This window comes from Embiotoca jacksoni, unplaced genomic scaffold, assembly GCF_022577435.1.
Source record: "Embiotoca jacksoni isolate LCO1_2020_lvr unplaced genomic scaffold, fEmbJac1.0.p SCAF_23, whole genome shotgun sequence".
Taxonomy (NCBI): Eukaryota; Metazoa; Chordata; class Actinopteri; family Embiotocidae; genus Embiotoca; species Embiotoca jacksoni.
The window spans coordinates 1,585,166-1,610,244 of record NW_027185374.1 but is presented as its reverse complement, the minus strand read 5'-3'; the positions used below and the strand labels follow the sequence as shown (position 1 = coordinate 1,610,244).

General features: G+C 42.9%; 1 protein-coding gene across 9 annotated transcripts in view; it reads right to left on the bottom strand.

The window, feature by feature from the left end:
• The window catches only part of syne1a (spectrin repeat containing, nuclear envelope 1a), a 130,695-nt gene that overhangs the window by 66,155 nt on the left and 39,461 nt on the right, over positions 1-25,079 (bottom strand). For 6 of the 9 annotated variants that reach the window (XM_069158186.1, XM_069158183.1, XM_069158184.1 and 3 more), the window contains 28 exons: positions 24,726-24,882; positions 23,900-24,127; positions 23,708-23,806; positions 23,373-23,560; positions 22,232-22,355; positions 21,955-22,121; positions 21,652-21,805; positions 20,859-21,514; positions 20,029-20,208; positions 19,747-19,900; positions 19,000-19,158; positions 18,222-18,404; positions 18,006-18,107; positions 17,162-17,365; positions 16,674-16,881; positions 15,941-16,053; positions 15,341-15,546; positions 15,090-15,251; positions 14,714-14,993; positions 14,266-14,438; positions 12,758-13,067; positions 12,468-12,632; positions 10,511-10,870; positions 8,935-9,071; positions 5,096-5,273; positions 2,455-2,637; positions 1,872-2,015; positions 458-613 (listed from right to left, as the gene is read on the bottom strand). In XM_069158186.1, coding sequence (XP_069014287.1) covers positions 458-613; positions 1,872-2,015; positions 2,455-2,637; positions 5,096-5,273; positions 8,935-9,071; positions 10,511-10,870; positions 12,468-12,632; positions 12,758-13,067; positions 14,266-14,438; positions 14,714-14,993; positions 15,090-15,251; positions 15,341-15,546; positions 15,941-16,053; positions 16,674-16,881; positions 17,162-17,365; positions 18,006-18,107; positions 18,222-18,404; positions 19,000-19,158; positions 19,747-19,900; positions 20,029-20,208; positions 20,859-21,514; positions 21,652-21,805; positions 21,955-22,121; positions 22,232-22,355; positions 23,373-23,560; positions 23,708-23,806; positions 23,900-24,127; positions 24,726-24,882 — 5,530 coding nt within the window. Of the gene's footprint in view, positions 1-457; positions 614-1,871; positions 2,016-2,454; positions 2,638-5,095; positions 5,274-8,934; positions 9,072-9,233; positions 9,714-10,510; positions 10,871-12,467; positions 12,633-12,757; positions 13,068-14,265; positions 14,439-14,713; positions 14,994-15,089; positions 15,252-15,340; positions 15,547-15,940; positions 16,054-16,673; positions 16,882-17,161; positions 17,366-18,005; positions 18,108-18,221; positions 18,405-18,999; positions 19,159-19,746; positions 19,901-20,028; positions 20,209-20,858; positions 21,515-21,651; positions 21,806-21,954; positions 22,122-22,231; positions 22,356-23,372; positions 23,561-23,707; positions 23,807-23,899; positions 24,128-24,725; positions 24,883-25,079 lie in introns of those variants that run through there. The other 3 variants (XM_069158188.1, XM_069158190.1, XM_069158191.1) reach the window with 3 other exon arrangements.

Here is a 25,079-nt window from a genome sequence, read left to right as displayed (position 1 = left end):
TCAGAAGAATGTGACCAATCTAATGAGAGCTTCAGAAAGGTCAGCTTCTCAGGCACTGACACATTTCAGCTCTGGCATTTCAGAGGTGATGCAGTGGGTAAAGGTAAGCCACCTTGGCCTTTTTATGTTGATGAGGCTGCAACCACAAGGACCTTTTAGAGGTGAGACAGATCATTGCTCTCAGGTAAATTACTCTGGATACCAAGACTTCCATGGGTCCAGGCAAGCTGATTAGAGCCACCATGACTTGTGTGTAACCATGGAAAAATGCATGACGTGGTAAATCACACAGATCAACAGTGAACACCATGGTTGGACAGACAACTTCAAAGTGTTAACCAACAGTACATGAATGAAGAAAGGCACATTTCAACATGCTGCAGCATTTCTGCGACAGAAGCACACATACAGGGACAAGAAAGGGGGGCACAGGGTTACTCGCTGGGAGGAGTGTTACCTTGGTTAAGTTGCTGAGGGCTAGGTACTGTGCCGACAGCTGAGATACTCTGTGGACGAAGCCCTTGCCGGCTGCTTGTCCCTCCCAAAGACGATGAGCTCTTTCTCTCAGCCTGCCCAGCTCTACCTCCCGACTGGCCATCTCCTCCAGCACACACTGGGCCAGTATGAAGCAGGAGAAGGAAAGGATGGAAGAATAGAAACGAAGCAATAGGATGTGGGTGAGCGCAGGGTTAAAAGTGACAGATTGGAAAGGATGGTTGTGTGTAAGCACCATAAAAGGGGGAAAACGAAATGACAAAAAAATATGTTTGTTTTTTTCATGACAGTGGAGACAAGAGGTGTGAGAGGCACAGAGGAGGGATAGAGCGTTGAGTTAACGTGTCACAAGTACCGACAGAGGAGACAAAAGCACATCAAAATACACGGACAAAAACAGGGGAAAAGAACATCATAAAACAAGCATCAGCAGTATTTTTCTTGATGTTCATTTTCAAATAGAAATGCTGTTATTCAGTTAGACACCACAGCACATAACAGGGAGAGGAGACGAGGCTGATAAAATAACGCAAAAGTGGGGGGTATAGAAGTGAAAAGGTAAAGAGGATTTTGCCAACACAGGTTCAGACACTGAAGCCTGCATGTATTGTATTATACTTCAGGTGTGCGGGGAAGAAATGTAATTGCTTGCAGGGCCAGACAAAAGGCAACGAGGAGAAGTGCTACAGCGGGCGACAGAGTAAATACAAAAATAGCAACAATGATAAGGGCAGAGCTTTGAGATGGGCTTGATATTTTTTTTCTCTTTTGTCAGTTTTTATCTTTTTAATGCTTCATGCCTCTCTTCCTTTTTTCTTTTTTTTTGTCTCTGCCAGACGTGGCACAGGCTGTTATCGCATCCTGAAAAGGGCCTTTTAGCCACGCAGCGCTTCAGCTGTGACAGAAGGAGAATTAATTAGATTTCTGGACTTTTCCTCTGACTATTGTGTCAAGACGCTGCTCTATTTTGATCCAGCGGTGCTCGACAAATGTAATTAGGTCCCTCTCTTTTCCCCAGTGATTTGAAATTGTACTTTAGGGATCCATATCTGATGGAGAGCTCACTATTTAGTATCCTTGGAAAATCTACTTTATATTCAATTTATGGTGTAATGACAAGCTTTCCTTGAGAGAAAAGAGGAAATGAGAGAACATCAGGGAGAGGAGGAATGTAAAAGGCACCCTCTCAGTAAAGTAATGCAATTTAGTAGAGAATGGATTCTACAGTATGGATTAAAATGTCCTGATGTATTGCAACATGTATTTCTACAGGAGTGGCCATTAAACACTGCCTCATAAATAACAGTAATTATAGAAGTACAATCATTTTCAGAGAACTGTAAAGTCCAAAATCAAGACTTTGGGCTCCAAAGTACCTGCAGTTTGCTGAGCTCCTGTTTCTTGGCTGGAAGGTCATGGAGCCGAGCACTGCTCTCCTGAACTCTGACCTCTGTGCTGTTCAGCCAGTCCTGCAGAGGCTCAGCACTGGCCTCAAACTCTGTCATCTGGGACTGCAGGTTCTGGAGAAGCAATATATAATTTGTCGAATACAACTTGAGAGGTTCCCATATAAACTGGTTCTGGACACATGGGGAGATAAAGTAAGCTATAATGAAATAATTTTTGTACTACAGCCTGGTGTCAGACTATGATCTAAGACGCATATCAAATATATATTGATATCTCAATGTGTATACTACTAGCATTTAGTATTTGAAATGCACAATACACAAAGTTAAAGAAAATCAGTTCTTTAACATGAAAAATGTACATCAATGGAGTAAATAAAGATTCTGACAACAGGTAAACAGTCTCGATACACAAATAATCAGTCAGCGATCATTTAAATATCCAAACCACAGTTGACCTTTATTTAACTATTTGGTCCCTTTGAGTTCTAGATTTTCTTTTTCTTCAGCAAATCAAACAACATCCCCAAAAAAATAAACATAAACCAACCTTGAGTGCATCTTCTCTCATTTGCAGGTTATTCATCAGGCTCTTCCAGTCCTCTCGAGCATTTGCCACCTTGGCCTTGATTCCCTCCACTCTGTCTTTGGACACCACAGCCATGAGCAGCTCCCCACTGGCTCCTACTGTACTCAGCCTGGCCTGGCCATTCTCCCTGTCACTCAAGAACTCCTGAGGGGATACACAGACACAAAGACAAAGGAGCTGTTACTATTTAACACAAACACACACACACAAAGGGAGGAGGGTGTGAAAGTGAGAGGAGGCAGAAAAAAATTGGACTTGAATAACAATCCCCAACTTCCTTTTGCCTTTTGCATCTGATGCCATGGCTGATGGGTAACTGAAATCAATATGGCCATTCTCTGCACGGCCAATACATTTTCTTTCGTTGTCCCAGAAACTGACTTTACAGTGAGAAAAGCGATAATTACTGTAGGGTAGACCAAGTCATTACTAATTCTACATGTATGAGCAGAAGAAGGGGTCTGACCCCGAGACGCAGCCACAGATAAGGAAAGTCAGTGAGCCTGAAATGTGTTGTTTTTTACATAGCTCCTCCGTACCCACCCACTGACAACGTACACACACACACACACACACACACACACACACACACACACACACACACACACACACACACACACACACACACACACCCCTCCCTCAGAGCTGAGGCGATGACAGTAGCGCAGCAGGGACCACTCCACCATCTGTGCAGTCAGCACATCACTTACACACACTATAGCTCCGGCCTCCTCACACACACACATACATACATTTGGTGCAGTGGAGGCACACACAAGCTCGGTCTCTCTTTATCTCGCCGTCTTCTCTCTGTTCTCTATTCATCCACTGCCTTTTTCACACTTACTGACGTTCTCACTCTGCCAAATGTAAGTCTAAACCACCAATTAAGCATGACACAACGGATGCCCCCGCCCCTCCCACGCTGGCCCTCCTGGAGGTCAGCCATGTGAAAACATTGTTCCACATTCCTTACCAAGTCAATAATAAATAAAACATGATTGCCTCTGTGTTCGTCTCTCCTCCGCTGCCATATTCTCAATGAAATTCACTCTCATCTTCAAAGAAACTCTAGAAACTTCTGAAGGAGTTCACACACACACACACACACACACACACAAAAACAATCCTGCACAGCACTTCTTTAAGAGTGTTTTAGAGAAATGATCTTGTCAAATGTCCCGTTGTTCTCTGGACATTTTGAACCGACATTTTCCTGAGACCACGTGACGGCTGATTAAATAAATCATGGATCACGTGAAGTGCCATAGCTGAATAAAAATCTCAAAACAATACAAAGCAATTCAATACAATTAAGAGCTCAGCGATAATAGCACACTTCCATTGTGGTTATGTGGGGTTGTTTGTTGTCCGGTGTCTGAGAGGTAATTAACTGTCTGGTGCAGGGATGTGGGGACGTCTACCTTAACAGACAAGCACCTGACTCTTAGCCAGAGCCCTGGGGTGCTCTGAAGAGGCTGCCAGACCTGCCAGAAGACCCACGGGCCCTCTCAGAAAAAAGAGATACTGAGATATTTTGAAGAGAATTGCAGAGACCCCTGCTGTGGAGCTTTCTCTTACCCCTTTTGGCTATATGCCGTTTTTCAGATTACCCCAGCCTACTGCAGGTCCCGTCACTCCAACAAGCTCACCAGAGGACACTCAACAGTGGGCATGGTAATGCAGACATCCCCTTGAGCAATCTCTGCTTGAAAGGGGATTGATTCTTCCACTATTACATCATTTCATATTTCTTAGTAGGAGCAATCTCTGCTTCACCTGTCAGCGCCAAGCAGAGAAAGTAAAAGCTAGCACTGGTTAGTAATTAGCAGCTGTGGATTTAAAGTGGTCTCTGGGATTTTAAGCTCTCGAGAAGCAGACAGAAAATACTTTTTATGACAAGAAGATTGTTGATTTCTTTTTCCCCAGAGGCAGAAACACTCTGGTTTATGTAAGTGAATAAATTACACTCCCTTAACTCCACTATCAATACATACTGTCTCTGAAGCCATCACTGCTCTAGTGGAGCGGGTTAATGGCCAATAAAGAAAAGACTGTACGTATAGCCACACCGGGTGGCAGCTCCCAGACATGACAGTGTGAATGAATATCATTATGTATCCTGTAACTGCTCCACCACCATAAAACAGGTTAATAAAATGTTTGTTTTTTTTCCCCAAAAACCTGGATTAAAGTAGTTTGTTGTGACATTTCAATTCATATAATCTACTGCTTTCATTTCCTGTTCTACTACCGTCTGTCACTGAATAATATGACAAAAATGTGATTAAATCTGTGTATTTGCTTTTCTGTGTCTGGTAGGTCTGTGCTGGGACGAGCTCTCAGGTGCGCTGGAGGTGATGCAGTTTATATTTCTAGCAGCAAAATCAAAATCAAAACGGGGCAAAGGCAGAAACAGCTAAAAAAATCTGAACTAAAGAGTGATTTTCAAGTGTTATACAGTATGCAATATGCAGTGTGAAAACACCATCGAAAAGACAGCAAGTGAATACAGCTGTACTGTTTGCCACACATATATTAAGAACATAGGAAGAATCTCTGTTAACTGTAAATAAGAGTTACAAAAATGTGCATCACTTACTTGGATCCTCTGCAAAGCATTGGAGGCCTCTGTGACAGTCTGTGGCACATCGAAGCATTTGGCGGTGCTGATTTTGGCATTGACCAACCACTGCTGGAAGTCTCTCAGAGCTGCACGAAACCTCTGCTCCAACAAGCGCTCCTTATTTTGACACTCCCTGGACGCACGAAGACTGAGGCTGCAGGTAAGGAGGAAAGAAATGGCCTGAATTGAACATGTTGTTCACAGGTTGAAATCTCCATCAAAAAACGAACAAAGAAAGAGTCGGAAGAAGCGTCCGCTGTCTACTGCCCATGTGCTCATCAAAACAAAGACAACAGATGCAGCTGCTCGGATACTGTCCGTACTGTCCTCACGTCATGAAGCAGGGAGATGAGCAGGAATGAGAAATGGGCAGGTGGAGAAATGGCAAAGTGGGTGAAGTGGAAGCAATGAGCGCTGGGGCAAAGAGGGAGAGTGGGGGATGGTGGTAAGGGGTACCGCCTGGGAGGGGGTTGAGAGGCAACATATGACTGGAGCAAGAGTTCACATGGGTGACAAGACGGAGAGAATGAGGCATGACAGCTTGGTGCTATAAGAAAAATGGTGAGAAGGAAGAGGTTACAATGGAGGGTGACTTATATTAAAGAGGGATGATGACATTTGGAATGTAAAGAGTTGTATTTTTTTCATCAGGAACTTATCACATGATGAGACTTGTTTTCTGCTGTTCATATATCCTATTATTTACAGCTTATATGGACTACAGCAGCAGTACAGGCAGATAACAATAAGACAGCACAGCGTATTTGAGGCATAATGAAGGATATTCAGTAAATACATTTTTTTCAATACACTTGTTGATTGAAACTTAAATTTGAAATGTTGAAGTCTCTCTTTAAGGGGCCGATACGTTTTTTGGCAGAAAGTATAAAAAGATAGAATGGAAGTTTTAAATCAATAATCAGTGATGCAGCCTTATCGTCAGGCATAATATCGATATAGGATGACTGCACAAAACACAGAATTAACGTTGAGAGCCTAACTGATTGTGTGGTCTTTAACTTAATAGTGTTCTTAATTTCTTTAAAGTGTTTAGTGATTTTATAGTGTTAAACTGTTTCTATTGCTTAATTTGTTTAGAAGTGCAGAACTGTTTTCAAGTCTATTTGAATTGTTTTAAACTTTGTTTGATGTTGTGCAGCATTTTGGTCAACTTCTGTTGATATTTTGGTTAAATATATGCGTGTGTCATAAAAATATAGTTTAAAAAAAAAAAGTACATTTTTACAGACCACAACAAAGAAAAAGATGCCTGATGCCAATTTGTGCTTATTCAAATTTATAGTTATAGTCCCAGTTACGTTCATTGTTTCAATACACTGATATCATTTTGGACAATAAGATTAATGGTTATATTATTAAAATATCCAACCTCCATTACATATCTTTGTGACAAGTGTTTGAAATATCAATATCAGAATGTTTTACCTTCTAACGTCGGTATCGGCTCCAAAGCTCCTGTATCGTTTGGGCTCTAATTACATTATTTTAAACTTCTCTCTTTCAGCATATGACAACTACAGTGTGTGGTTGAGGTCAGGGACAGACAGCGGTTACAATCAATACAAAGGCAAACCATTATTTGTTCACGGGTGAATTTGGGATGCAAGTCTCCTGCATGAATGTGAAATGTACTCCACAACCATCCACCACCTTGACCTCTACACCCTTTCTTTCCACCTTGCTACAGACGGGGCACACGACTTCTTGCACTGACACTGAATTTACCTCACCAAATACTGAGATGTGGAGTGCACAATAGGGATCTAATTTCCTGGGATACTGGGCTGTGCCATGTATGGGTATGTTACATGAATTCACATGACATAACTAGCACAATTCCTTTCTTTGAACTTCAGGCATAAAGAAACAACTGAAAATGCTCAAATAAATGCAGGCCAAACTGCATATGAATGAATTCAGACTGGAAATAAAGACAGTGCAGAAAAACAAAAGAAAAGAATCACTGGGTTTTGCACATAGTGGGCCGTGGGTGAAGGTTAAAAGAGGGAGGGGAAGAAGTGATGGAAAGGATGACAGCAGGGGAACAAGGTGCGCAGCTGTTTAAGCAAGAGTTACAGCCCAAAGGGAGGCATGAAAAAAACAAGGCAAAAAACACAAACACACACATACCCCCCCCCTGCTGTAGCACACCTCAACACACACACACACTTTAATGGACACACAGACATTCTGTATGCACACAAACACCCTTGAGTTTTAATGGTGTGATGGGGGCATGAAAGGCTAACACAGTGGGGGTAACATGGGTGTAGAAGAAGCACATTTTTCTGCTGTGACGGACAAAACCTGGCATGTGTTATAAAGAGAATGGGGAGTTACTGCATTTTCCTCCTATGTCTTCTCTCCTCTGACTTAAAAAAAAAAAATGCTGTCTATTCATTTGTTTTTTCTGAGGAGCCTAATGCAGGACAGGTGCAAAGTGTACAGAGGCCAAGTCTATTACAAACTAAAAAGCCAAGTGAATGGGGAGAGGGGCTGTTTTTTGCCAATAAGCAGCTAAAGCCAATTAACTGTCGAAGCATTTCCAGAAAGTTGACCTCACTCAGGTTGTCTGCCAATAAATGTTAGCCACAGTGCAACACGGTTCATATTACGTCCATGCAAAGTAAGTGGATAGTTTGTGCTAATGTAGACGTTCATACATGCATATGTATGATTGCGTGCATGCACACTATTAGGTATGCACTGTTGATCTTTTGAAATGGCATTGCATGGTGTGTTCACAAACAAGCGCTCAATAAACACAAGCTCACTCATGGGTTTGAAGCAGGCAAATGGAACTTAGTAAATAGACTAAAGCATGCAAAAATAACCCTCCCAATGTATCTACTTTCCCTAAAAATTACACTCAGCCTTGCACAAAATTAAACCGGAGGAGGACACAAACACAGTGAACAAGTGGAGGTGAAGGAAGGCAGTTAAATGTCGCTTAGCAACTGGTGGCTCTGTCGCTCTCTGTCACCTTTCACCTTCGCCTGGCTGACACACAAGTCAGCCCTTTGTGTTCAAGATGGCCACACACTATCTCTAACACAAATACACACACACACACACACACACACACGCACACACGCACACACACCTCTAAAACAAATGAGCTTATAAAAGTGATGACTAATGTGTGAGCTGGTGTTTGGGGAGGACTCCCTCCTTCTGCTGTTGTTGTTGTTGTATTTTGGAATTAGTGTTGATAGGTCTGTTCGGTCACATTGTGTATACACAACCCTGATAGAGCTAATGATGAGCCTCAGCAGTATGCAAGAAATCTTAATTATAAAAATAATAAATACATATACCAATATCAGTATAATTTGCCATATCACAAATTATGATGATATGTATGCAGAATCACATACAAAACTGACATTGGAAACAATTAACTTGTTCCACTGTTACACATTGCAAGACATCAAACTCTTTATACGTTCAATTAAATGTTCATTGGATGTTCATGTTGAATAGCTTTTCAGTTAGGTAGTTTAGGTTAGGAGCTTTATCATCCGCACAGCAGAAAACTGCCTTACCACATAGAGTTAAAAATGACATGATTTAAAAAGCAGACATGCAGTGAGAAGAAAAAGGGAGGAAGTCTGAATGTTTGTGAAATCATAAGGAAGCGTTGCACTCAGAATTCAAATTTGAAATAGTTTTCCATAGCATCGTCCTGATAGCTCTAACTAATGAGTATATTTATTCATTTTACATCCACATAAACACACACCGTGTATTTCTCCACCACCCACTGTTTACTGAAGCAGGAAGCTTCCTCTCACCTGTTGTGCTGTTTGATGAGTGCAGTGACCCGGTCTGATTGTGAGCCCAGGTCCCTGGAGTATCGCACCAGGTCGTTCAGTTGGCCTTTCAACTTCTCTGCCATCGGCTCAGCGCTCTGCAAGCCCTCCAGTATATCCTAAACAACACAAAACAGACACCAGCTGGCTCAGAGAGAGAGTGTGTGTGTGTGTGTGTGTGTGTGTGTGTGTGTGTGTGTGTGTGTGTGTGTGTGTGTGTGTGTTAAGGAGAGACAAGCACCCAACGGATCTACATGACACCCTTCAATAAGTGCACTCACATTTCTATTCACACCCTGGCTCAGCCGTTTCTTCGCTCACACAAGCACATACTCACAGTGCTGCCTGTACAATAGCATTTCTGTTCTTCGTGGAGTCGGGCAGGAAGGAGCTGTGGATAACGTTCTCCCGCTCGCCTCAGCGTGCCTCACATTCTGCACTCACACAGTCATGAAATCCTGTCCCATGAAATATGTACAAGCTCCCCGTTTCTCTCTGACTCTCACTCAGCCGATCTCTTTCTGACGTATGACGATTAAACAAGCCTCCCTCCCTGTTCCTGTGGACTCGTTGCTCTCTTCTCCCTCTCCTCCCTCCTCCTGTCGTTCCACCACTTTCTCTCCCCTCCTCTCTCCTCGTTCTCTCTCCCGCCTCCCACTCCTTCCACTTATTCCCTCGCACAGTTTTTCGTCCCTCTCACTCTCTCACGCTCTCTCCCGGTGGAATTCAGCTGTCAGCCCTCACAGATGCAGAACCGGTTCAAAACGCGCACAAACGAGCGCGCAACGAAAACCAGGCTGGACACAGGAAACAGGCTGGAGGAGGAGGAGGAGGAGGAGAGAGGGAGAGCAGAAGAGGAGGGGAAAGACTCCTCCTCTTGTTCTTAGACAGCCCCAAATTGAGAAAAACCAGAGAAAGGCATGGCCGAAGAAGCCTGGGGAGGAGTGTGGAGTTAGACATGCTGGCATGGCCTTGACAATACAGATAAATTGTCACACTGTAAACATCCTGTGGAGGTTATAAACAGAGCAGCAGGGGAGGTGAGGAGCATCTAAGAAATATCCCCCTGCAGCCACGGCACACTTCAGTTCAACCAAGTTGGACTACAGACAGAAGGAACGGAAGGAAAACAATAAGGGAATGTTTGGGTGGGAGAGATAGTGGAAAATAATAGCTGAAAAAAAAAGGGGGGGGGGAGGAGAAGAGGAGACAGAAGGGGAAGAGAAGCAGGGAAACTGATGGGATTGTAGCTGTCATTCCTTCGTCATTCCAGTAAAGCTGATTTGCAAACTAATCTGTTTTAAGGATTTAAAATAGAATGGATAATTACTGACAGACGAAGCATAGTAGAGGATGTATATCTGCACACTGTGTGGGTACTTTCCATTAAACAATGCTAATCACTTTCTTTCAGAGTGGAGCACAGACTTTAAGCTTTTACACATCCCAGTGAGTTTTCATTATTTACTATTTTTTAAATGAACTGCTGGGAGAAGATAAACAGTGAAAAAAATGTAGACGTATTGTTGCTGTTATGTTTATTTGCATTTCATGCTACCTTCGCCAGCTGCCATCCGTCCACTGCTTCCTCGCCGTTGCTCCGCCCCTCAGCTCTGATCAACTCCTGGCTCCACCCCCTCAGACGTCCATCGAACTCTTTAATCTCATCCTCCAGCCGGGCGGTCAGATGGTGGTATTCCTCCTCTGAAGCTGCAGCAGCGGCCAGGGCCCCCTCCAGGCCGTCCCTGGCCCTCAGAGCGGCCCCCTCCCACTGCTCCAAAGCGTGCGACAGCGCCCCCAGCTGTCGATCCATGGCCTCGCAGCCTCCTGCCGCCGTGTGCTCCGCTGTGGACGCCGCGCTACGGCGTACGCGGCTGAGGCGGTCTCGGCCCTCCAGGAGTCGACACTCCACACGCTCCTGAAGAGATGGCCGGGAGACAAAGTTGCTACGGAAACTGTGGCTACGGAAACGCCGATCTCTGGATGTGCAGGCGGTTCTATTTAAAGCTGCCCATATAATATTTTACTCATATGTCTCCTGCTTCGTCACTCGCTATATTTATCTCTAATTCTTTAATTCTGTCCTGTATTTTCTTTTGCCATCTCAGTATTCTCTCATCCTCCCACTCCATCCCTGAATCTCTACGGGAAGGCATCACTCGGAAGGCAGTTGATGAGAAAAGCAAACACTTGAGTGTGATGAGATAGTGCAGAGCTGAGGGGGATTAAAAATGGCATCGGATCATTTTATTGTGTGTGAGCAGACGGATATGAACATTAACCTTGAGAGTATGAATGAAAAATGAAAATTTGAATTATCTTGTGTATACAAGAAATCATATCTTCCCCTCTACAATAATGCCTTACACCATTGCTCTGCAAACACACATTTATAATGTGATAATTAGGGCCCTTGTGGAAAATTGAAATGCAAATCAATTTCTCCTCATATTTTCTCTCCGTTGTAATTGCAGAATTATTGAACAAGGGAAAGCGCAGACATTAAATCCACTGCTCCTCTCTTTAACACGGCAATAATCCAACGTATTGGCAGTAAAATGTGTCAGGAGATGTTGAGATATCTGGCAGTGATATGAGAACAAACTGAGAACCCATTTCAATTCCCTACATTTGTTTTCCTCCATAGCAAGACTCCATCAAGACTAGAAGTGTTCGGATAATTCAGCAGTCGGTTCTTTTCGCAATAGATAGCAGGTTTAACACCTTCAAACTGGGTGTAGATTGAAAGGAACAACTCACACTTGAAGCATTTGCACCGATCAAAGTCAGAGTGGTGTTAATTCAATTAAACACTGCTTACTGTCAAAGGTCATGTATACCGCAGTACCAGTATTATCATGATATACTTACATAGGTCTGTAGAGGTATTACAATGTCACTACACATGTAATTACGACCTTCTTAAGAATAAGTAGATGACAGTCGTTACAATAAACCTCCACAAAAAGGACAACAAACCAAGATGATCTCAAGGAATCAAGAACTAATAATGAAATTTGAATCTCAGTTTTTATGGCTTCATGGACAATAAGTCATTATAAATGTTTTCGTGTTCTAATGTTCTAATTTAAAATTTGCTAAATTCTCCAACTGAACAAACTCAATATGCTGATAACAATTATATGAGTGACAAAGATCCCCAGTGAAGCCGATAGTTGGAACTTGTGATGAAACGTTTCCCCAATGGTCCGTGCTATGTTTACACAAAGTGGAACATTTGATTTCAAAGAGATTATGTTCAATTGATGTTATTGCAGTGTCGTTAAGATTGTACAAAAAGATGTACTCAAGTGTGCTCTACAGTACAACACTCCTGTCACCTTTTGGATCCTTATCCAGTATTATTCGTATCAGTTTAATTTCCCAGAGGGATTATGATATTAGTTATTTCTCTCTTAGCAAAGGTTTAAGTATACGCAGTTTAGACATTTTTTAATTACAATGTTGAAGTGATCATTAATTTTGTTCTATTTGTATGCAAGGCTCTCCCTTACCCTCACTTCAGACAGTTTCTTTTTGATGGAGGTGGAGTCTCCTGATGTATCAGACCAATGATGTAGCTCCTCCCCTGCCGTCATCAGCCAATCAGTGAGCTCCCTGACTGCCTCCAGGTACTCCTGGTGCTCCAACACCACCGCCTGCGCCAGACGAACTCTCTCCTAGAGAATGAACGCAAAAAAAATGTCACTCCTTGGTTTGGATGCTGGAAACAGTTTGAGCAAGCTAAAAGAGGTTCACAGTCTTTTATTATCTGTATTAGGGGATAAAGTAACATTCTTTGTACCTCCACCAAAGCTGTGAGGTCGTCAAACTGCACCTGCAGCTGTGTGCGGGCGCCATGGTTAAAGCTGGCATCGCCAGTCTTCTTGAACAGTTCTCTGGCTTTTTCTTCCAGGCTCGACAGCGCCATCTGGTGGTCTTCCAGGTCAGCCAACAGGGCTCTAAGTCTCTCGAGCTGGGAGGCCTTCTCTCTGGGTCCTGGCTGGGGTGTGAGAGGCGCGCACACCTCCCGTTCTACAGCCTCCATCCAGCACCGCAGCTGGGCAGCACTCTCCAGGTATCCTCCCCACTGAGACACAGTCCACTCTAATCGACTGGAGAGAAGACAGTGGATCTCTGTTTATGTCTGCGACTTGCATGTATGGTATTTTATACAATTTGAATAAACATGTAGAGTTTCCAACATGTGGGCAAAATTGTTAAAATAAGCTCAAATAAAGATCAGCCATTTTAAAGTGTAAAAATAACACAATTTAATGATCAATGAACACTTATAGATCTTAATAGTTTGGTGTGTAATTAACATCAAATATATATATAGTTGTTAAAAAATGTGTTAAGTGCCAGAAAAGATGACATTTTTATACAAATGTATGTATATGTAATCTGGTTACTTTAACCCAGATAATCCTGGAACATAAAACATGTTTTTACTGTATAATAATACATATACCTTTTTTACTGTCCTACACAGCAACAGTGTAAATTTCAAACACGTGACATGGGCAAAAAAAAAAAAATGTATTGTCAGTAATACTGGCTAAGTGCCTTTATCCCCTTTTATCAGGAGGTTCAAACAGACACGGACACAGACACACACCCGTAATTTTCTTTGCCATCTGTTACCCCTGCATGCACAAATGACGCCAATATCCACACACTCACACACACATGCACCTCCACCTCACCTGCTACCCCTCGCCTCCTGTTATCCCTTTCCCCTTAAAACACACACACCCCATGTGTGACCCACTGTTTGCCATCCACCACTTAGTCCCTAATGAGATCAATTTTCTTTCGAGGAGGGGCCATAATTACTCAATTAAACACAGACACACAAGCCGACGCGTGTGCACGCTGCCGTGCACCCACATACACACAGAAGTGCACACACTAAGATACATCAATCAGCGTTAGAAAACGAGACAAATACTTCTCATTATGTATTTAACCTAATGGTAATTAATAGAAATGACACATCATTCTATCACGATGGAAATAACCTGTTCCCGAGAGAGAGGAGTTTTTGGCACACGGATAAATGGCCTCTAAAATTTCCGTGGGTAAATGTTTTAATGGCACACGAAAAAGGAAAACAAAAACAAAATCAAAAATGGCAGAGAGAGATTTGTTTACAGTTGAAACAGCACAGTTAAGAGTGTACGCACTGGCAGAACAATTAGTTAAAGGCAAGGCCGCTTCTTTTGGAATTAGGTTGTCAAGTGTACCCATTTAGTAGCCTTAAGATAAATGGGGATGATACAAGAGTATACTCCAGGTGAGTAGTCGTACCTGTGGCAGCTCATGGCGGTCACAAGCAGAGTGGCCCACGCATCCTCCACTTCCTGTAGCTGAGAGCGGACCACTTCCTGACCGGCAGCTCCATAGCTGCGCAGGGCCAGCTCACCCTTACCCATTGCCATATTCAGCTTGACCTCCCCCTCTCCCTTCAATAGCAGGATGTCCTGTGCAAACAGAGCATGGTCTTGGTGAACTTAATCAGAAATTACCATTAAAAACGTTCTCAAGTAAACAGCCCCCTCTTGTGTTCACTGGAACAACTGTATATTATAAAAGAAGTATATCCAAAAAAGTTCTATCAGAGTAAAATGGTTATGTAAAGAGGAATATAAGATATGTATGCTTGAAGATCCCAGCAATCCCTTCATGTATTTCCTCGTATATCATATTAAGGAAAATTACAGATAAGTATAGTCTTCGAGCCAAACTCCCCTCTCACCTGCACAGTCTCCAGCCTCTGCTCTAACTGCTCTTTGGTTCCCATCGTGCTGTCTACTGTACCCAGTCGCTCCTGGATCTCCTCCAGCCAGGCCCACACTCCCTGGAGAGTGTCTCCAAAGGCCTGGCTCTCCTGGCAGCCTCGCAGCCTCTCCCTGGCTGCCTTCAGCAGGGCCTGGTGCTCCATCTGGAGATGGCCTGTCACTCTGACCTCTCCTCCTGACCCCCGACCTGCTTCAGACAGAGCCTGGGCCTCCTGACACAGACGCTCAATAGACTCCCTTAAAAGAGGAAATGACATATTATTGTTCTGAATATTTATCAGCTGATGCTATGGCAGGTATAACATATGGGCTCAGACAGCCTCGTATACAAACCTTCTTGTTATCAGTTCCTTATGGAGGATTTCCATCCTCTCCAGCTCTTCTGTGGTGTCTGGGGCTCCTTGCTGGCTCTCTGCCTCAAGAGCAAGCTCGCTCTTGAGGCTGAGATCCATCTGCTTCAGCCAGTCTCTTCTACTTTCCACACAGTCATCAAAACTAGGGCAGAAGAAGACAGAGGCATATTTATATTTGGATAAAATTCCTTTATATAAATGACATGAGACATGACAAAACTGGTGACTCACTTTTTCAGGAGGTCAATGCTCTCCTCCAAGTCCTCTTGGGTCTGAGAGCATCTGTCCAGGTAGTTCCTCCACTCTCTCTGACAGGAGGCGAGATTGTCTTGGACCTGTGCTGCTCCAGCTTTAGGCAGGTGGAGCTGGAGCCTCTTGGCCTCCTCACAAACCTGAGAGAGACGCTCTTCACCCTCTGATGTCCGCTCGACTGACATCTGTGGATGTAGGAAGAGGAACATGCCGCTGATAAAAAAAAAAACTGCCAAACTGGAGAAATTAAGAGCCTCAAATCTGGACAGTTTTAGGTAACACACCTCCGAAGCTTCATGAACTTACAAGGAGTATTTTTTTGTCTTTCATCACAACCCCTTTAAGTGATTCTGAAATGTCTGTTAAAAACAAGACCAGTTTTATTTGTATAGTCCAATGATAACTGATTATAGTAAATTATATAAAATTCACTGTTAGTTAGTAACTTAAATATTTACTTTGATAAAATTGTAACTTGTACAAATGGATTATGGTCCAGCAAAGTTTGACCAACAAGTAAACTAACTGAAAACTAAGAGACCCATATATAGAGTGGAAAAGTGTGACATATAACAGTACCTTTATCCTTTGTAATTTGGCTCCGAGGAGGGAAACATCTCCTGATTGGTTAGAGTACTCCTTCAGCTCCAAATTCAGATCTGTAAGCCAGGTCTGGAAGTCTTGGATGAGCTCTGCTTCGAGGAACACAGATGACAGATAAGCTCAAAGCAAAAGAAAAAATATGCTGACAAGTTGGGGAAAACTGATGAGTGACAAATAAAGGCGGTACAGATTTAAAAGTGAAGGAAGCTGAAGGAGAATAGCAAGTAGAGGCAATGTGTTGAGGCAGATGGGAAGTGTGGGCGTGTCCGCGCTGTGCAGAGCCAGGTTGCCTGGGCAACAAGCCCAAAATGGGTCCTGTGAGAGCAGATGTGACGAGAGCGACATTACTCTCTGAGGCACAGGTGTGTGTCGGAGTAATAAGAGTGTACCTAACAGTGTGTGTCAATGGAGTGTGGGTTGTAGTGGGCGGATTGAGTGTGCTCTGGGGAAAAATGTAGCATAATCAACACCAATATGTTGCACTACTAACACGAACAAATGATTTTCCTGCATGTACCAGTGCACTGTATGATTGGGTGATTATGAGATTTTAAGTGTTATTAAAATCAGAATTTCTCCTCATTCCAGAATAGGTTGTAGTGGCTACTTACTGTTACACAAATCCCTGAATGTATTTATGATAAAGATAAATTAAGCCCTCTTCATAAAGCATCCAATCAGGACTAAACTGACCAGTCATCTCTCTTACCGTTGAAGTGGAGCTGTAGCCCATCCTGCAGGTTGCCCCTGGTCTTGGCACAGCGTTGGGCAACAGTTTCTGTTCGCTTGGCAATGGAGGTGAGATCAGAGGAGAGTCGTGACAGCTCCTGAGAGGGATGTGACCTGCACAGGGCAGTCAGGGCATCTCTAGCCGAGTCCATGTCTGACCTCTGTTGCTGCACAACGCTCTGCAGGTCCTGTAGATTGACCGCAGAGAGAAATAAAAAGCTGTGGCTACAGGCTGGTAAAACACAGACGTGTCTTCGAAACAGAGTCTCTGCGAACTCAGAAGATGCTGTTCTCTTGTCTACATCTCTCCTCCTGAGGAAATCATAAGGGAGGTAAGCAGTTCTCTTTTATATATATATATATATATAAATATATATGGTGTGTGAGTATAAAGTGAGTGTAAAGTACATGTAGTTCCTCAAGTTTGTGTGTTTTTGTGCCACACACAAGGAAATGATAGCGCCATACCTTCACTGTACCAATGTCTTCAGGGGAAGTAGCCTCAGTGAGGTCCGATAAGGAACCCTCAACAGCCTCCAGCCGCTCGGCCATTTGGGACATGAGGTCCTCCAGTCGCTGCTTCTGGAAGCTGAAGTAGGTCAGAGTGTGTTTGGCCTGGTTGTACACTTCCTGCGCATGGGCCATTTTCTTCCTGAGATCTGACTCCAGGACCTGGTTCAATAAAATCAGTTATTATTGCCTTTTACAACCAAAAGCAAATTAAGACATCATGTATGTTTAATTTTTCGTGCAGTGCCACGTTGGTTTATGTGCTCCGAAGCAATACAGTTTTGTGGAACAGTCCTTGTATGTTCCTCTTGTATACACTCTATACATACTTTTCCTTCAATTCAATTCAAAGTCAAGGCTGCAAACAAAGCATATGCAGACAACTCACCTACACAAATACAAATTATTTTTTAAAAAAACCCAAACTTTAGGAAAAATTGAAATAAACTAGAAAAAGATGAATTACATTGAGATCTATAACAATAATGAGTCCACAGGAAGCCAACGAGGTCTAACACCATGAAGGCACATATCATATTAAAAAATATAGCAGCTTTAATAATTCTTGGAAGCAAGGAACAGAAGTCCTTGTTTCATTCTATTACAATACTTGTTATAATTTAATGTAATTCAGATGGAGTTATATCTTTGAAGTTTTATCATACAAATTAATCCAAAATTAAATCACTTCATTTATAGCAGTTATTACGAAAGTATTATCATAGTTACATAGATAAGTTGTAGCCTCTTTAGCATAATTTTATTGGATTCCTCCCGTGTTTCTCTTCCACACCACATTCACCTGCATCTGTAACGGGGTCTCCTGCAGTCTGGCTCGCTCCTTCAGCTCCGTCACTCTCTCCTGCAGGACATCCAGCCTTTGCTCCCTCTTTTCAACCTCAGCCTGCAGATAGATCAAAGTGAAACACAATTAAATCACTTGCTCTATCACCTCACTGAACCTTACACTGTCATTATTCATGCTCTCTCTTCTGCCGACCACCCAGCGTGCTCTGACCTGAAAGGTGGCAAGCTGGGCCTCTGTCTTCTCCTTGTCGCTAAGACTGGCGACAGAGTCGGTGACATCAGCAATTGAGGTGGCGGTCCATTGGTTGATGTCCTGCTCCATGGCCTTCAGGTCCTCCCATAGTGAGACACAGTAACCAAGTCTCTCTGTGTTGGTTTGTATTTTCTCTGAAACCTGAAAGAACAGAGACTAGCTGTCCATCTGAGCACAGAACAGAGTACATCTCAATCAACAGGAGAGGGGGGTGTCTCTCTTTTGTCTTTGGGCTTTCTCTCTGTAACGAGGGATGGTACACTTTACCGGGAGATGGAGGGAAATCGAGGCTTAATTAGTTTGACAGATGTGGGAGTGAGAAGAGGGAGAGAGAGACAGAAAGGCAGATAACCTGTCTAGACTTGTTTATTTTTCTGTCTCATTTGTGACAGCTGAGCAGCCAACTAAATCCCAAAAGAGGAGGAAATGAAAAAAGCTGCAAATAAATCTCATTAAAAGAGCAACGGCGTAAGTATTTGCCAGAGCTGGATTGAGGATGTCATAATTGATTTTTTTTTTTTTCATAAACACGGTAAACAATGCAACATATTTCTACATACACTTCATATTCATTATCAAGTTTTAGCTCCAGTACAACAGTACTGACATCTTATGGAAAATTCTGTTGTGTATGTCACAAAACTGGCTGAGGAGCTGTAGTATGTATATCTTTCTCTAAATAAAGTGAGTGACATCTGTACTAAAGCAGGCGCGTGGGGCATCAGGTAGCACTCACCACCAGCCACTGGTCTCTGAGAGCCTCCATGTCTCTCTGGATGGAGCCCGTGTCGGAGTTGGGAACCTTCTCCAGCTCTCTCTGCAGGTCCTCGACCGTGCTGATGAGCTGATCCATGTCTTCCTGTTTTCCTCTCAGCTCAGCTTGGACGGACTCATGCTAAAGGGACAGAGAACAGAGTAGAAGGAGTGACAGTAAGCCACCACGAGAGGGAAAGCTACAGCACAAACTGGAGGGGAGGTTGTCTGTCTGAGATTTTAGTTCACTGATATGCATGAAAAACAATGCACGTTACAATTAGTGAAGCTAATTGTAATGTGCATTGTAATTACTTTTTTTGTAAACATTTCTCTGATAGAATAAGATCATTATTCTGCCTCTATTTTTCTGAGCTCATGAAAAGATGTTTTGGACACACGTGGTTTTAACAGGAGAGAAAGAAATCCACGTTATCAGGGAAGTTACACATAATTTATATGCAGTAATGGATCTTTTTCGTGAAAAGTATTTGACTCATCATAGCAGAAAAATCACAGACTCAGCTAATTCAACTAAATGGTTCTTTTTAATGTTATCACTTACAAAAGAATGAGCTCCTTAAAAGAATGGACACTCTGCCTTGACTATAGCTCAGTGGACTACAACACAGTTTGAGGAATGAATCGAAGCATATGCCTCATTTGAGAAGAAAAATAAGAAAATTCAACAATTATTTTAATTTTTCAGAGAAAATTAAAATGCACAGACCCGTGTGAAAGTCCTTTTAGCCTCCTGAGCGTTGTGGTTATGGTCAGGCAAATTGTGAGCAACAGCCTGAGCGTTCTCCACAACCGTGGTGAGGTTTGACCTCAGGTGGTGGAACTGGCGGAGAAGATCTATCACAACTGCACTCTGCTCCTGACTGCATGTGAAAAGAGATAACAAAAGGTCAAAGCTAAGTGATAATAGAGACTAGATGACCAAAAACAAATACAGATTTTTAATGAGGCGAATAAGAAAAAAACAATCTCCGTCATCTGCCCTCCTTACCCATTGGTGATCAGAGTCCTGATGTTCTCCCAAGCGGTTTTCACCAGTGCTACCTCCCTGAGAGCTTCTCCTGCCAGCTCACTGTCTCTCCGGGCCAGCTGGTCTCCCTTTTCTTCTAACCACAGCTGGGAGTGCTGCAGGGACTGGAGCTCATCCTCTAGCTGGACAAAGAAACGCAGCCTGGGAGAGATGGATGCAGAAGAAAACAATGGGGATTACAAGCCTGATTCCAACACAATATACCTCATTTTACAGGAGATCATTTAAATGGATTTGTTTATCTGTAATTTGGCAGGAATATACAGTATATTCTTGAGGAGATGAGTGGGCCTCTGAATCAAAAGCATACAGGATGCATTTAAAAGTGAAAAAGTATTTTCCACTTTATATATCTTAGTACAACAAACCTGACTCAAAGATTTAGATATGACAGGTTTTAAACTGCAGCTGCACAAAAATGATCTTGTCATCTTGTATGTTTCTGAGTCAAATAAATTAAGCAAAAACTGCCTTTTACTCCGGCGGATGCAGCTCTATTTAAGTTGAGTTAAATGGAAAAATCTTGCTTTTCACGTGTATATGTTATTTGTTAAGTTATCAATATTTTCACCTCATACCTAAAAAGGGGATGTGCGAGCCTTAAAAAAGGATGAACATGCATGGAAGGCTTGGCTCAGGGGAAAAAGTGACTTTCAATGCTTTGTACAGTTTACAAAGTACTAATATCAGTATTGCTACTGGAATCATAATGTACTTATGAGCTCTTTTGCTGATGCAAAATGTTCTAATTTATCTGTTGGTCTAAAGTGTCCTGATTATAATATGCACACCTGTTTTGAAAGGCCTGTACAGAACTCTCTCTGGGCCCCTCCTGTCTCACATCGTCCTCCAGTTTCTTCAAATTCTTCATCACCTCCTCCCTCCTATCTCGGAAGGAGCTCCACAAGGCCCCTAAAGCATCCGCTTCACTTTGTCTCCAGCCCACACCCCTCTGAACCTCCTCCAAAACCATTGTGAGGGCAACTGCCTCTCCTCTGCAACATGTTCTTCCCTGAGGATGGCTCACATCTCTAGAGTCCCTCCACTGTGCTCCACACAGGTGCAGATGTGCCTTGCTCAGCTGCCCATCTAACCCGACTGCCTCAGCCTCAAGCCGGGCCACGTCTTTCGCCACCTCTCCTATTCCTTGATGCAGCTCTTCAGCTTTGGAGCGGTCCCAACTACCCCTGCCCTCCACAGCCTCATGAAGACGACGCACAGCATTAGCTGCTGCTTCATGCTTCTCGAGGAAAGTCTTCATTTCAGTCAGGCACTCTTTACGGAGGAGCAGGAGACGCTGGGATTCACTGAGGGGATGGAGGCAGTCCTCCCTCCAGCCCTGGAGCTGCTGTTGGGCCTCCGGGGTTGAACCGCAGAGCAGGGAGGACTCTCTCTGATGGAGAGTCTCTCTCAGTGATGCATCCTCCTGCAGCTGTGCCTCATGTTCCTGAAACAAGATGGTTCAATTAGACACATTTATATTCGCTCCAACAGCAATCAATATAAACGTGCTGACTGTAACTGCTCTAATATTCAAAGGCTGTAGAAGACATCACCATTGACAGCAAATCATTGATTTCTCACCTTCAGCTTAGTAATTGAAGCCTCAACATCAGCAATATTAACCTGGGAAGATCTTCTCAGACCAGACAGGAAGTTTTCACTCTTTTGAGTCAGGGTCAGCAGTGCCTGATCAAACTGCTCCAACTGTTGCAACTGCAAATCCAGCAGCTTAGACCTGAAGCAGAGGTGGAGGGCAGTTTGGATTAAGGATATGACAGTGATTATTGTTTTGACAAGTATTTAACCAAGACATATAACGTGGCAGAAAACGCAGGAAATCATTCATCCACTGGTAACCACGTAAAAATAATCTATATGAAATACCTGTGCGATATGCTGGTCTTCAGAGAGGCGCATCTCTCCTGTAGTCGTGTGACGTCATCGCTGAGTTCTTGGATACGAGCTTCAGGTGCTGTGGGATGCAGACAAAGCCTGAGATTCACCAGACCCTGGAGGAGAGCCTCATAGGACGGTGTCTCCCTCTGCATTTCCTGGAAATGTAAATAAATAGACAACAATTATGCCACTCAAAAACGAGACAAAGAAGAGAACAAAACTCTGAATTTATGAGGGCAAATAAGTAAATTTAAAGTAATTTTACCTGCACATTTTGTAGTTCATTCCTTAGCTTGACTTTATCTGCAGAGAGTAGTTCAATGTCTGGGCAGCACACAGATTCACATCTGTCCAGCCAACTTTTCATGGATGAATTCTCCTTTTCATATCTGTAGATACAAATGTTGTATGTATTCAAATCAAAGAAAATGTAAGCAGCACCATCCTTAGAAAGTAATGAATGCTGATTTGATAATAGATGGATACCAAGAACAGCCAATAAAGTCAGTATAGACACAAAGCGATAATGTCTGTGTGCTATTTCTTTATCTGACCATGAGTCAGTATCAGTGACAGGGTCATAATGGGGCAACCATATCTTGCCAGAGCACCCAGTGCTCTCAGTAATCCCTCATACATATACCTGCTGGGGAGAGGATGAGGTCGACTACAGATAAACTCACATACAAACACAGACAAACATAAACCCAGCTGAAGTTCAGCACCAACAAATATAATTGAGTTAATTTAAAGAAAAAAAAAAAAAGAAAAAAAAGAGCGTCACCGCCTGGGTGAACACAAGCACCAAAGCTTTAGCACTTTAGACAGCTAATGTGACTGAATCATTATTTTCTCCTCACGAATAAGAAGCAATCACTCTGGTGAAAGTCTATTGTGTGACAAAGAAAGTGAAAAGAAAAGCATATAATTAGAATAGAAATGCAGCGGCTGACGGGGACAGACAGATTGTGCTAAAGACAAGATCTCGCTCTTTTACATCACAGCAAGAGGAGAAAATGATTCACAAAATCAAAAACGAAACTGGAATAGAGATGAGGATTCAGCAAAAGGAGCACAGGCACAATAAAAGGGGAAATAGCTATGTTAATACAATCAGAAGATACATGCGTGAGCACAGAACATAGATGATGGGGAAACATCGAAGTATAGGAATTGAAATCCTTTGGCAGCTGTTTAAAAATGTTTCTTTTAAAACATTTCTTCACGCATGTATTTCTTACCACAGAATTATCACCAACAAACACTCTTTTCTCATTGTCTAACAATTCCGCTTCTTTTCAGACAGGTTAAGCATTGCCTTTTATGTACAGTGTAGATCATTTTTCAACTGGTCCAGTTTTCAAGAGAAATGCATAAAAGTGAGCATACTTTTCTGTTTATTGTACCTTTGCCACAGAGCTACGAGGCTCTCTAGTGTTGACTGTTTCTCTGCTGCCTTCCCCATTAACTGTCTCTGTTGCCTCTGGAGATTAGCCACCTCTTCCTCCAGCTGGCTGCCCTCTCCGAGCCTCTTCGTGGCTGAGCACAGAGCCATCAGCCTGGGCTTCAGCTGCTCTACACCCTGGCAGATGTCCTGGAGTAAATAGACATGTACTTGTGATCAACTCCACAATAGCTACCAGGTAAATGATTAAACATGCAACATTATAAAATGAATGCAAACACAAAAGGTCGATATTGATGTATCATGAAGGCATTAATCGTGTTGTTCTTTTCTTACCATGTGATCCTGGAGGTTTTTGTAGGTCTCTGATGATGATGTACAATATGTGATTGGACAGTCCAGTTTGTCTTTAAGAGCACTAGTTGTTTTCTTCACCTGATTAAAAAAACATGTTAGTTAGACTCATGGCTTAAAAACAATAATTATTATATTATTATTATTATTATTATATTATGAGTTGCTGTGAACCTGTTCAAGGTTATCATTGCATCTCTGCCTGTAGGAGGCGCTCTGGTTGAGCTGTATGCCAAGCTGCTCTACTCTCCCCTTCAGCTCTTCCCAGTATCGCCTCGTCTGGATGAGTTGCGCCCGGATCCGTCCGGCCTCTCCAGGGGTCAAGAACCTGGACAGGGCCTCACAGTCAGCCTCCATTTGGGCAAGAGCTGCCCTCCTCTCCTCTAAACTGTCCCCCACCGCCTGGAGAGACACAACAACAGAGGAGTGATAGAGAGGGAAAGCAAATGAGAATCATTGGAAGAAAAATTACAGTATAAAAGTTGATTAGATGCATGTGTTTTCAAACTCACAAATAATCAAATGCAGCCTTAGGACTTCTTAAGTCCTGTTATCCCACATTTTTGGAAAAATGTTTTCCTAAAGACCATCATGAGATTGACAAGGCAGAGGTCTGGCGAGCCAAGATTATATTTTATCCAATGTGATCAATTTATTTTCTATATGCTTGACTTTGCTACAGCTCTGACCCAATTTCCCCTTGGGGTTAGATTAAAATTTCATTTCATTTTCTTTACTCTTAATCGTAATAATTTTGAGGTCACACTGATACTGAACACTACAAGACACACGACCACCAGACTCGTTTTAATCACAGCAGCTAAAAAAAATGTGTGGCTGATGTAAAATTGTATTTGTGAACTTAAGAAGATTATTGAAGGAGTTAAAAAAAATACTAGAGGGTAGAGGCAGTTTTGGGCATTTAAATGTCTCGTCTCTGAATCACCCCCAAACAAGGTACAGAATGAAATGCTGGGATAGAAATAGACACCTGACATACCTCTACAGTGCTGATGTGTTTATCTAAAGGATCTGAGGAGGAGCTGGTGCTGATGGCCCCCAGCTCCACCTCTTTCTCATTGATCCAGAGAGAGAAGGCCTGTGATTCGCTGCTGAAATGCTCCCACCACGCACACATCATCTCCAGCTGGACAACGCTGGAAGATACAAGATTATAGTCAGGACCTCCAGGTCATAATGCAGGAACGAGAACAAACAAACGCACAATAATACAAGTGCAAACAGCAGACAGACACCATGTACTATACGAGGGTGGATCAATACGTTCCGAGACTGCTCCTCTTGCGTGTGAACGGAGCGCAGCATCATGATGTGCACGGAGCACAGGGAAGAT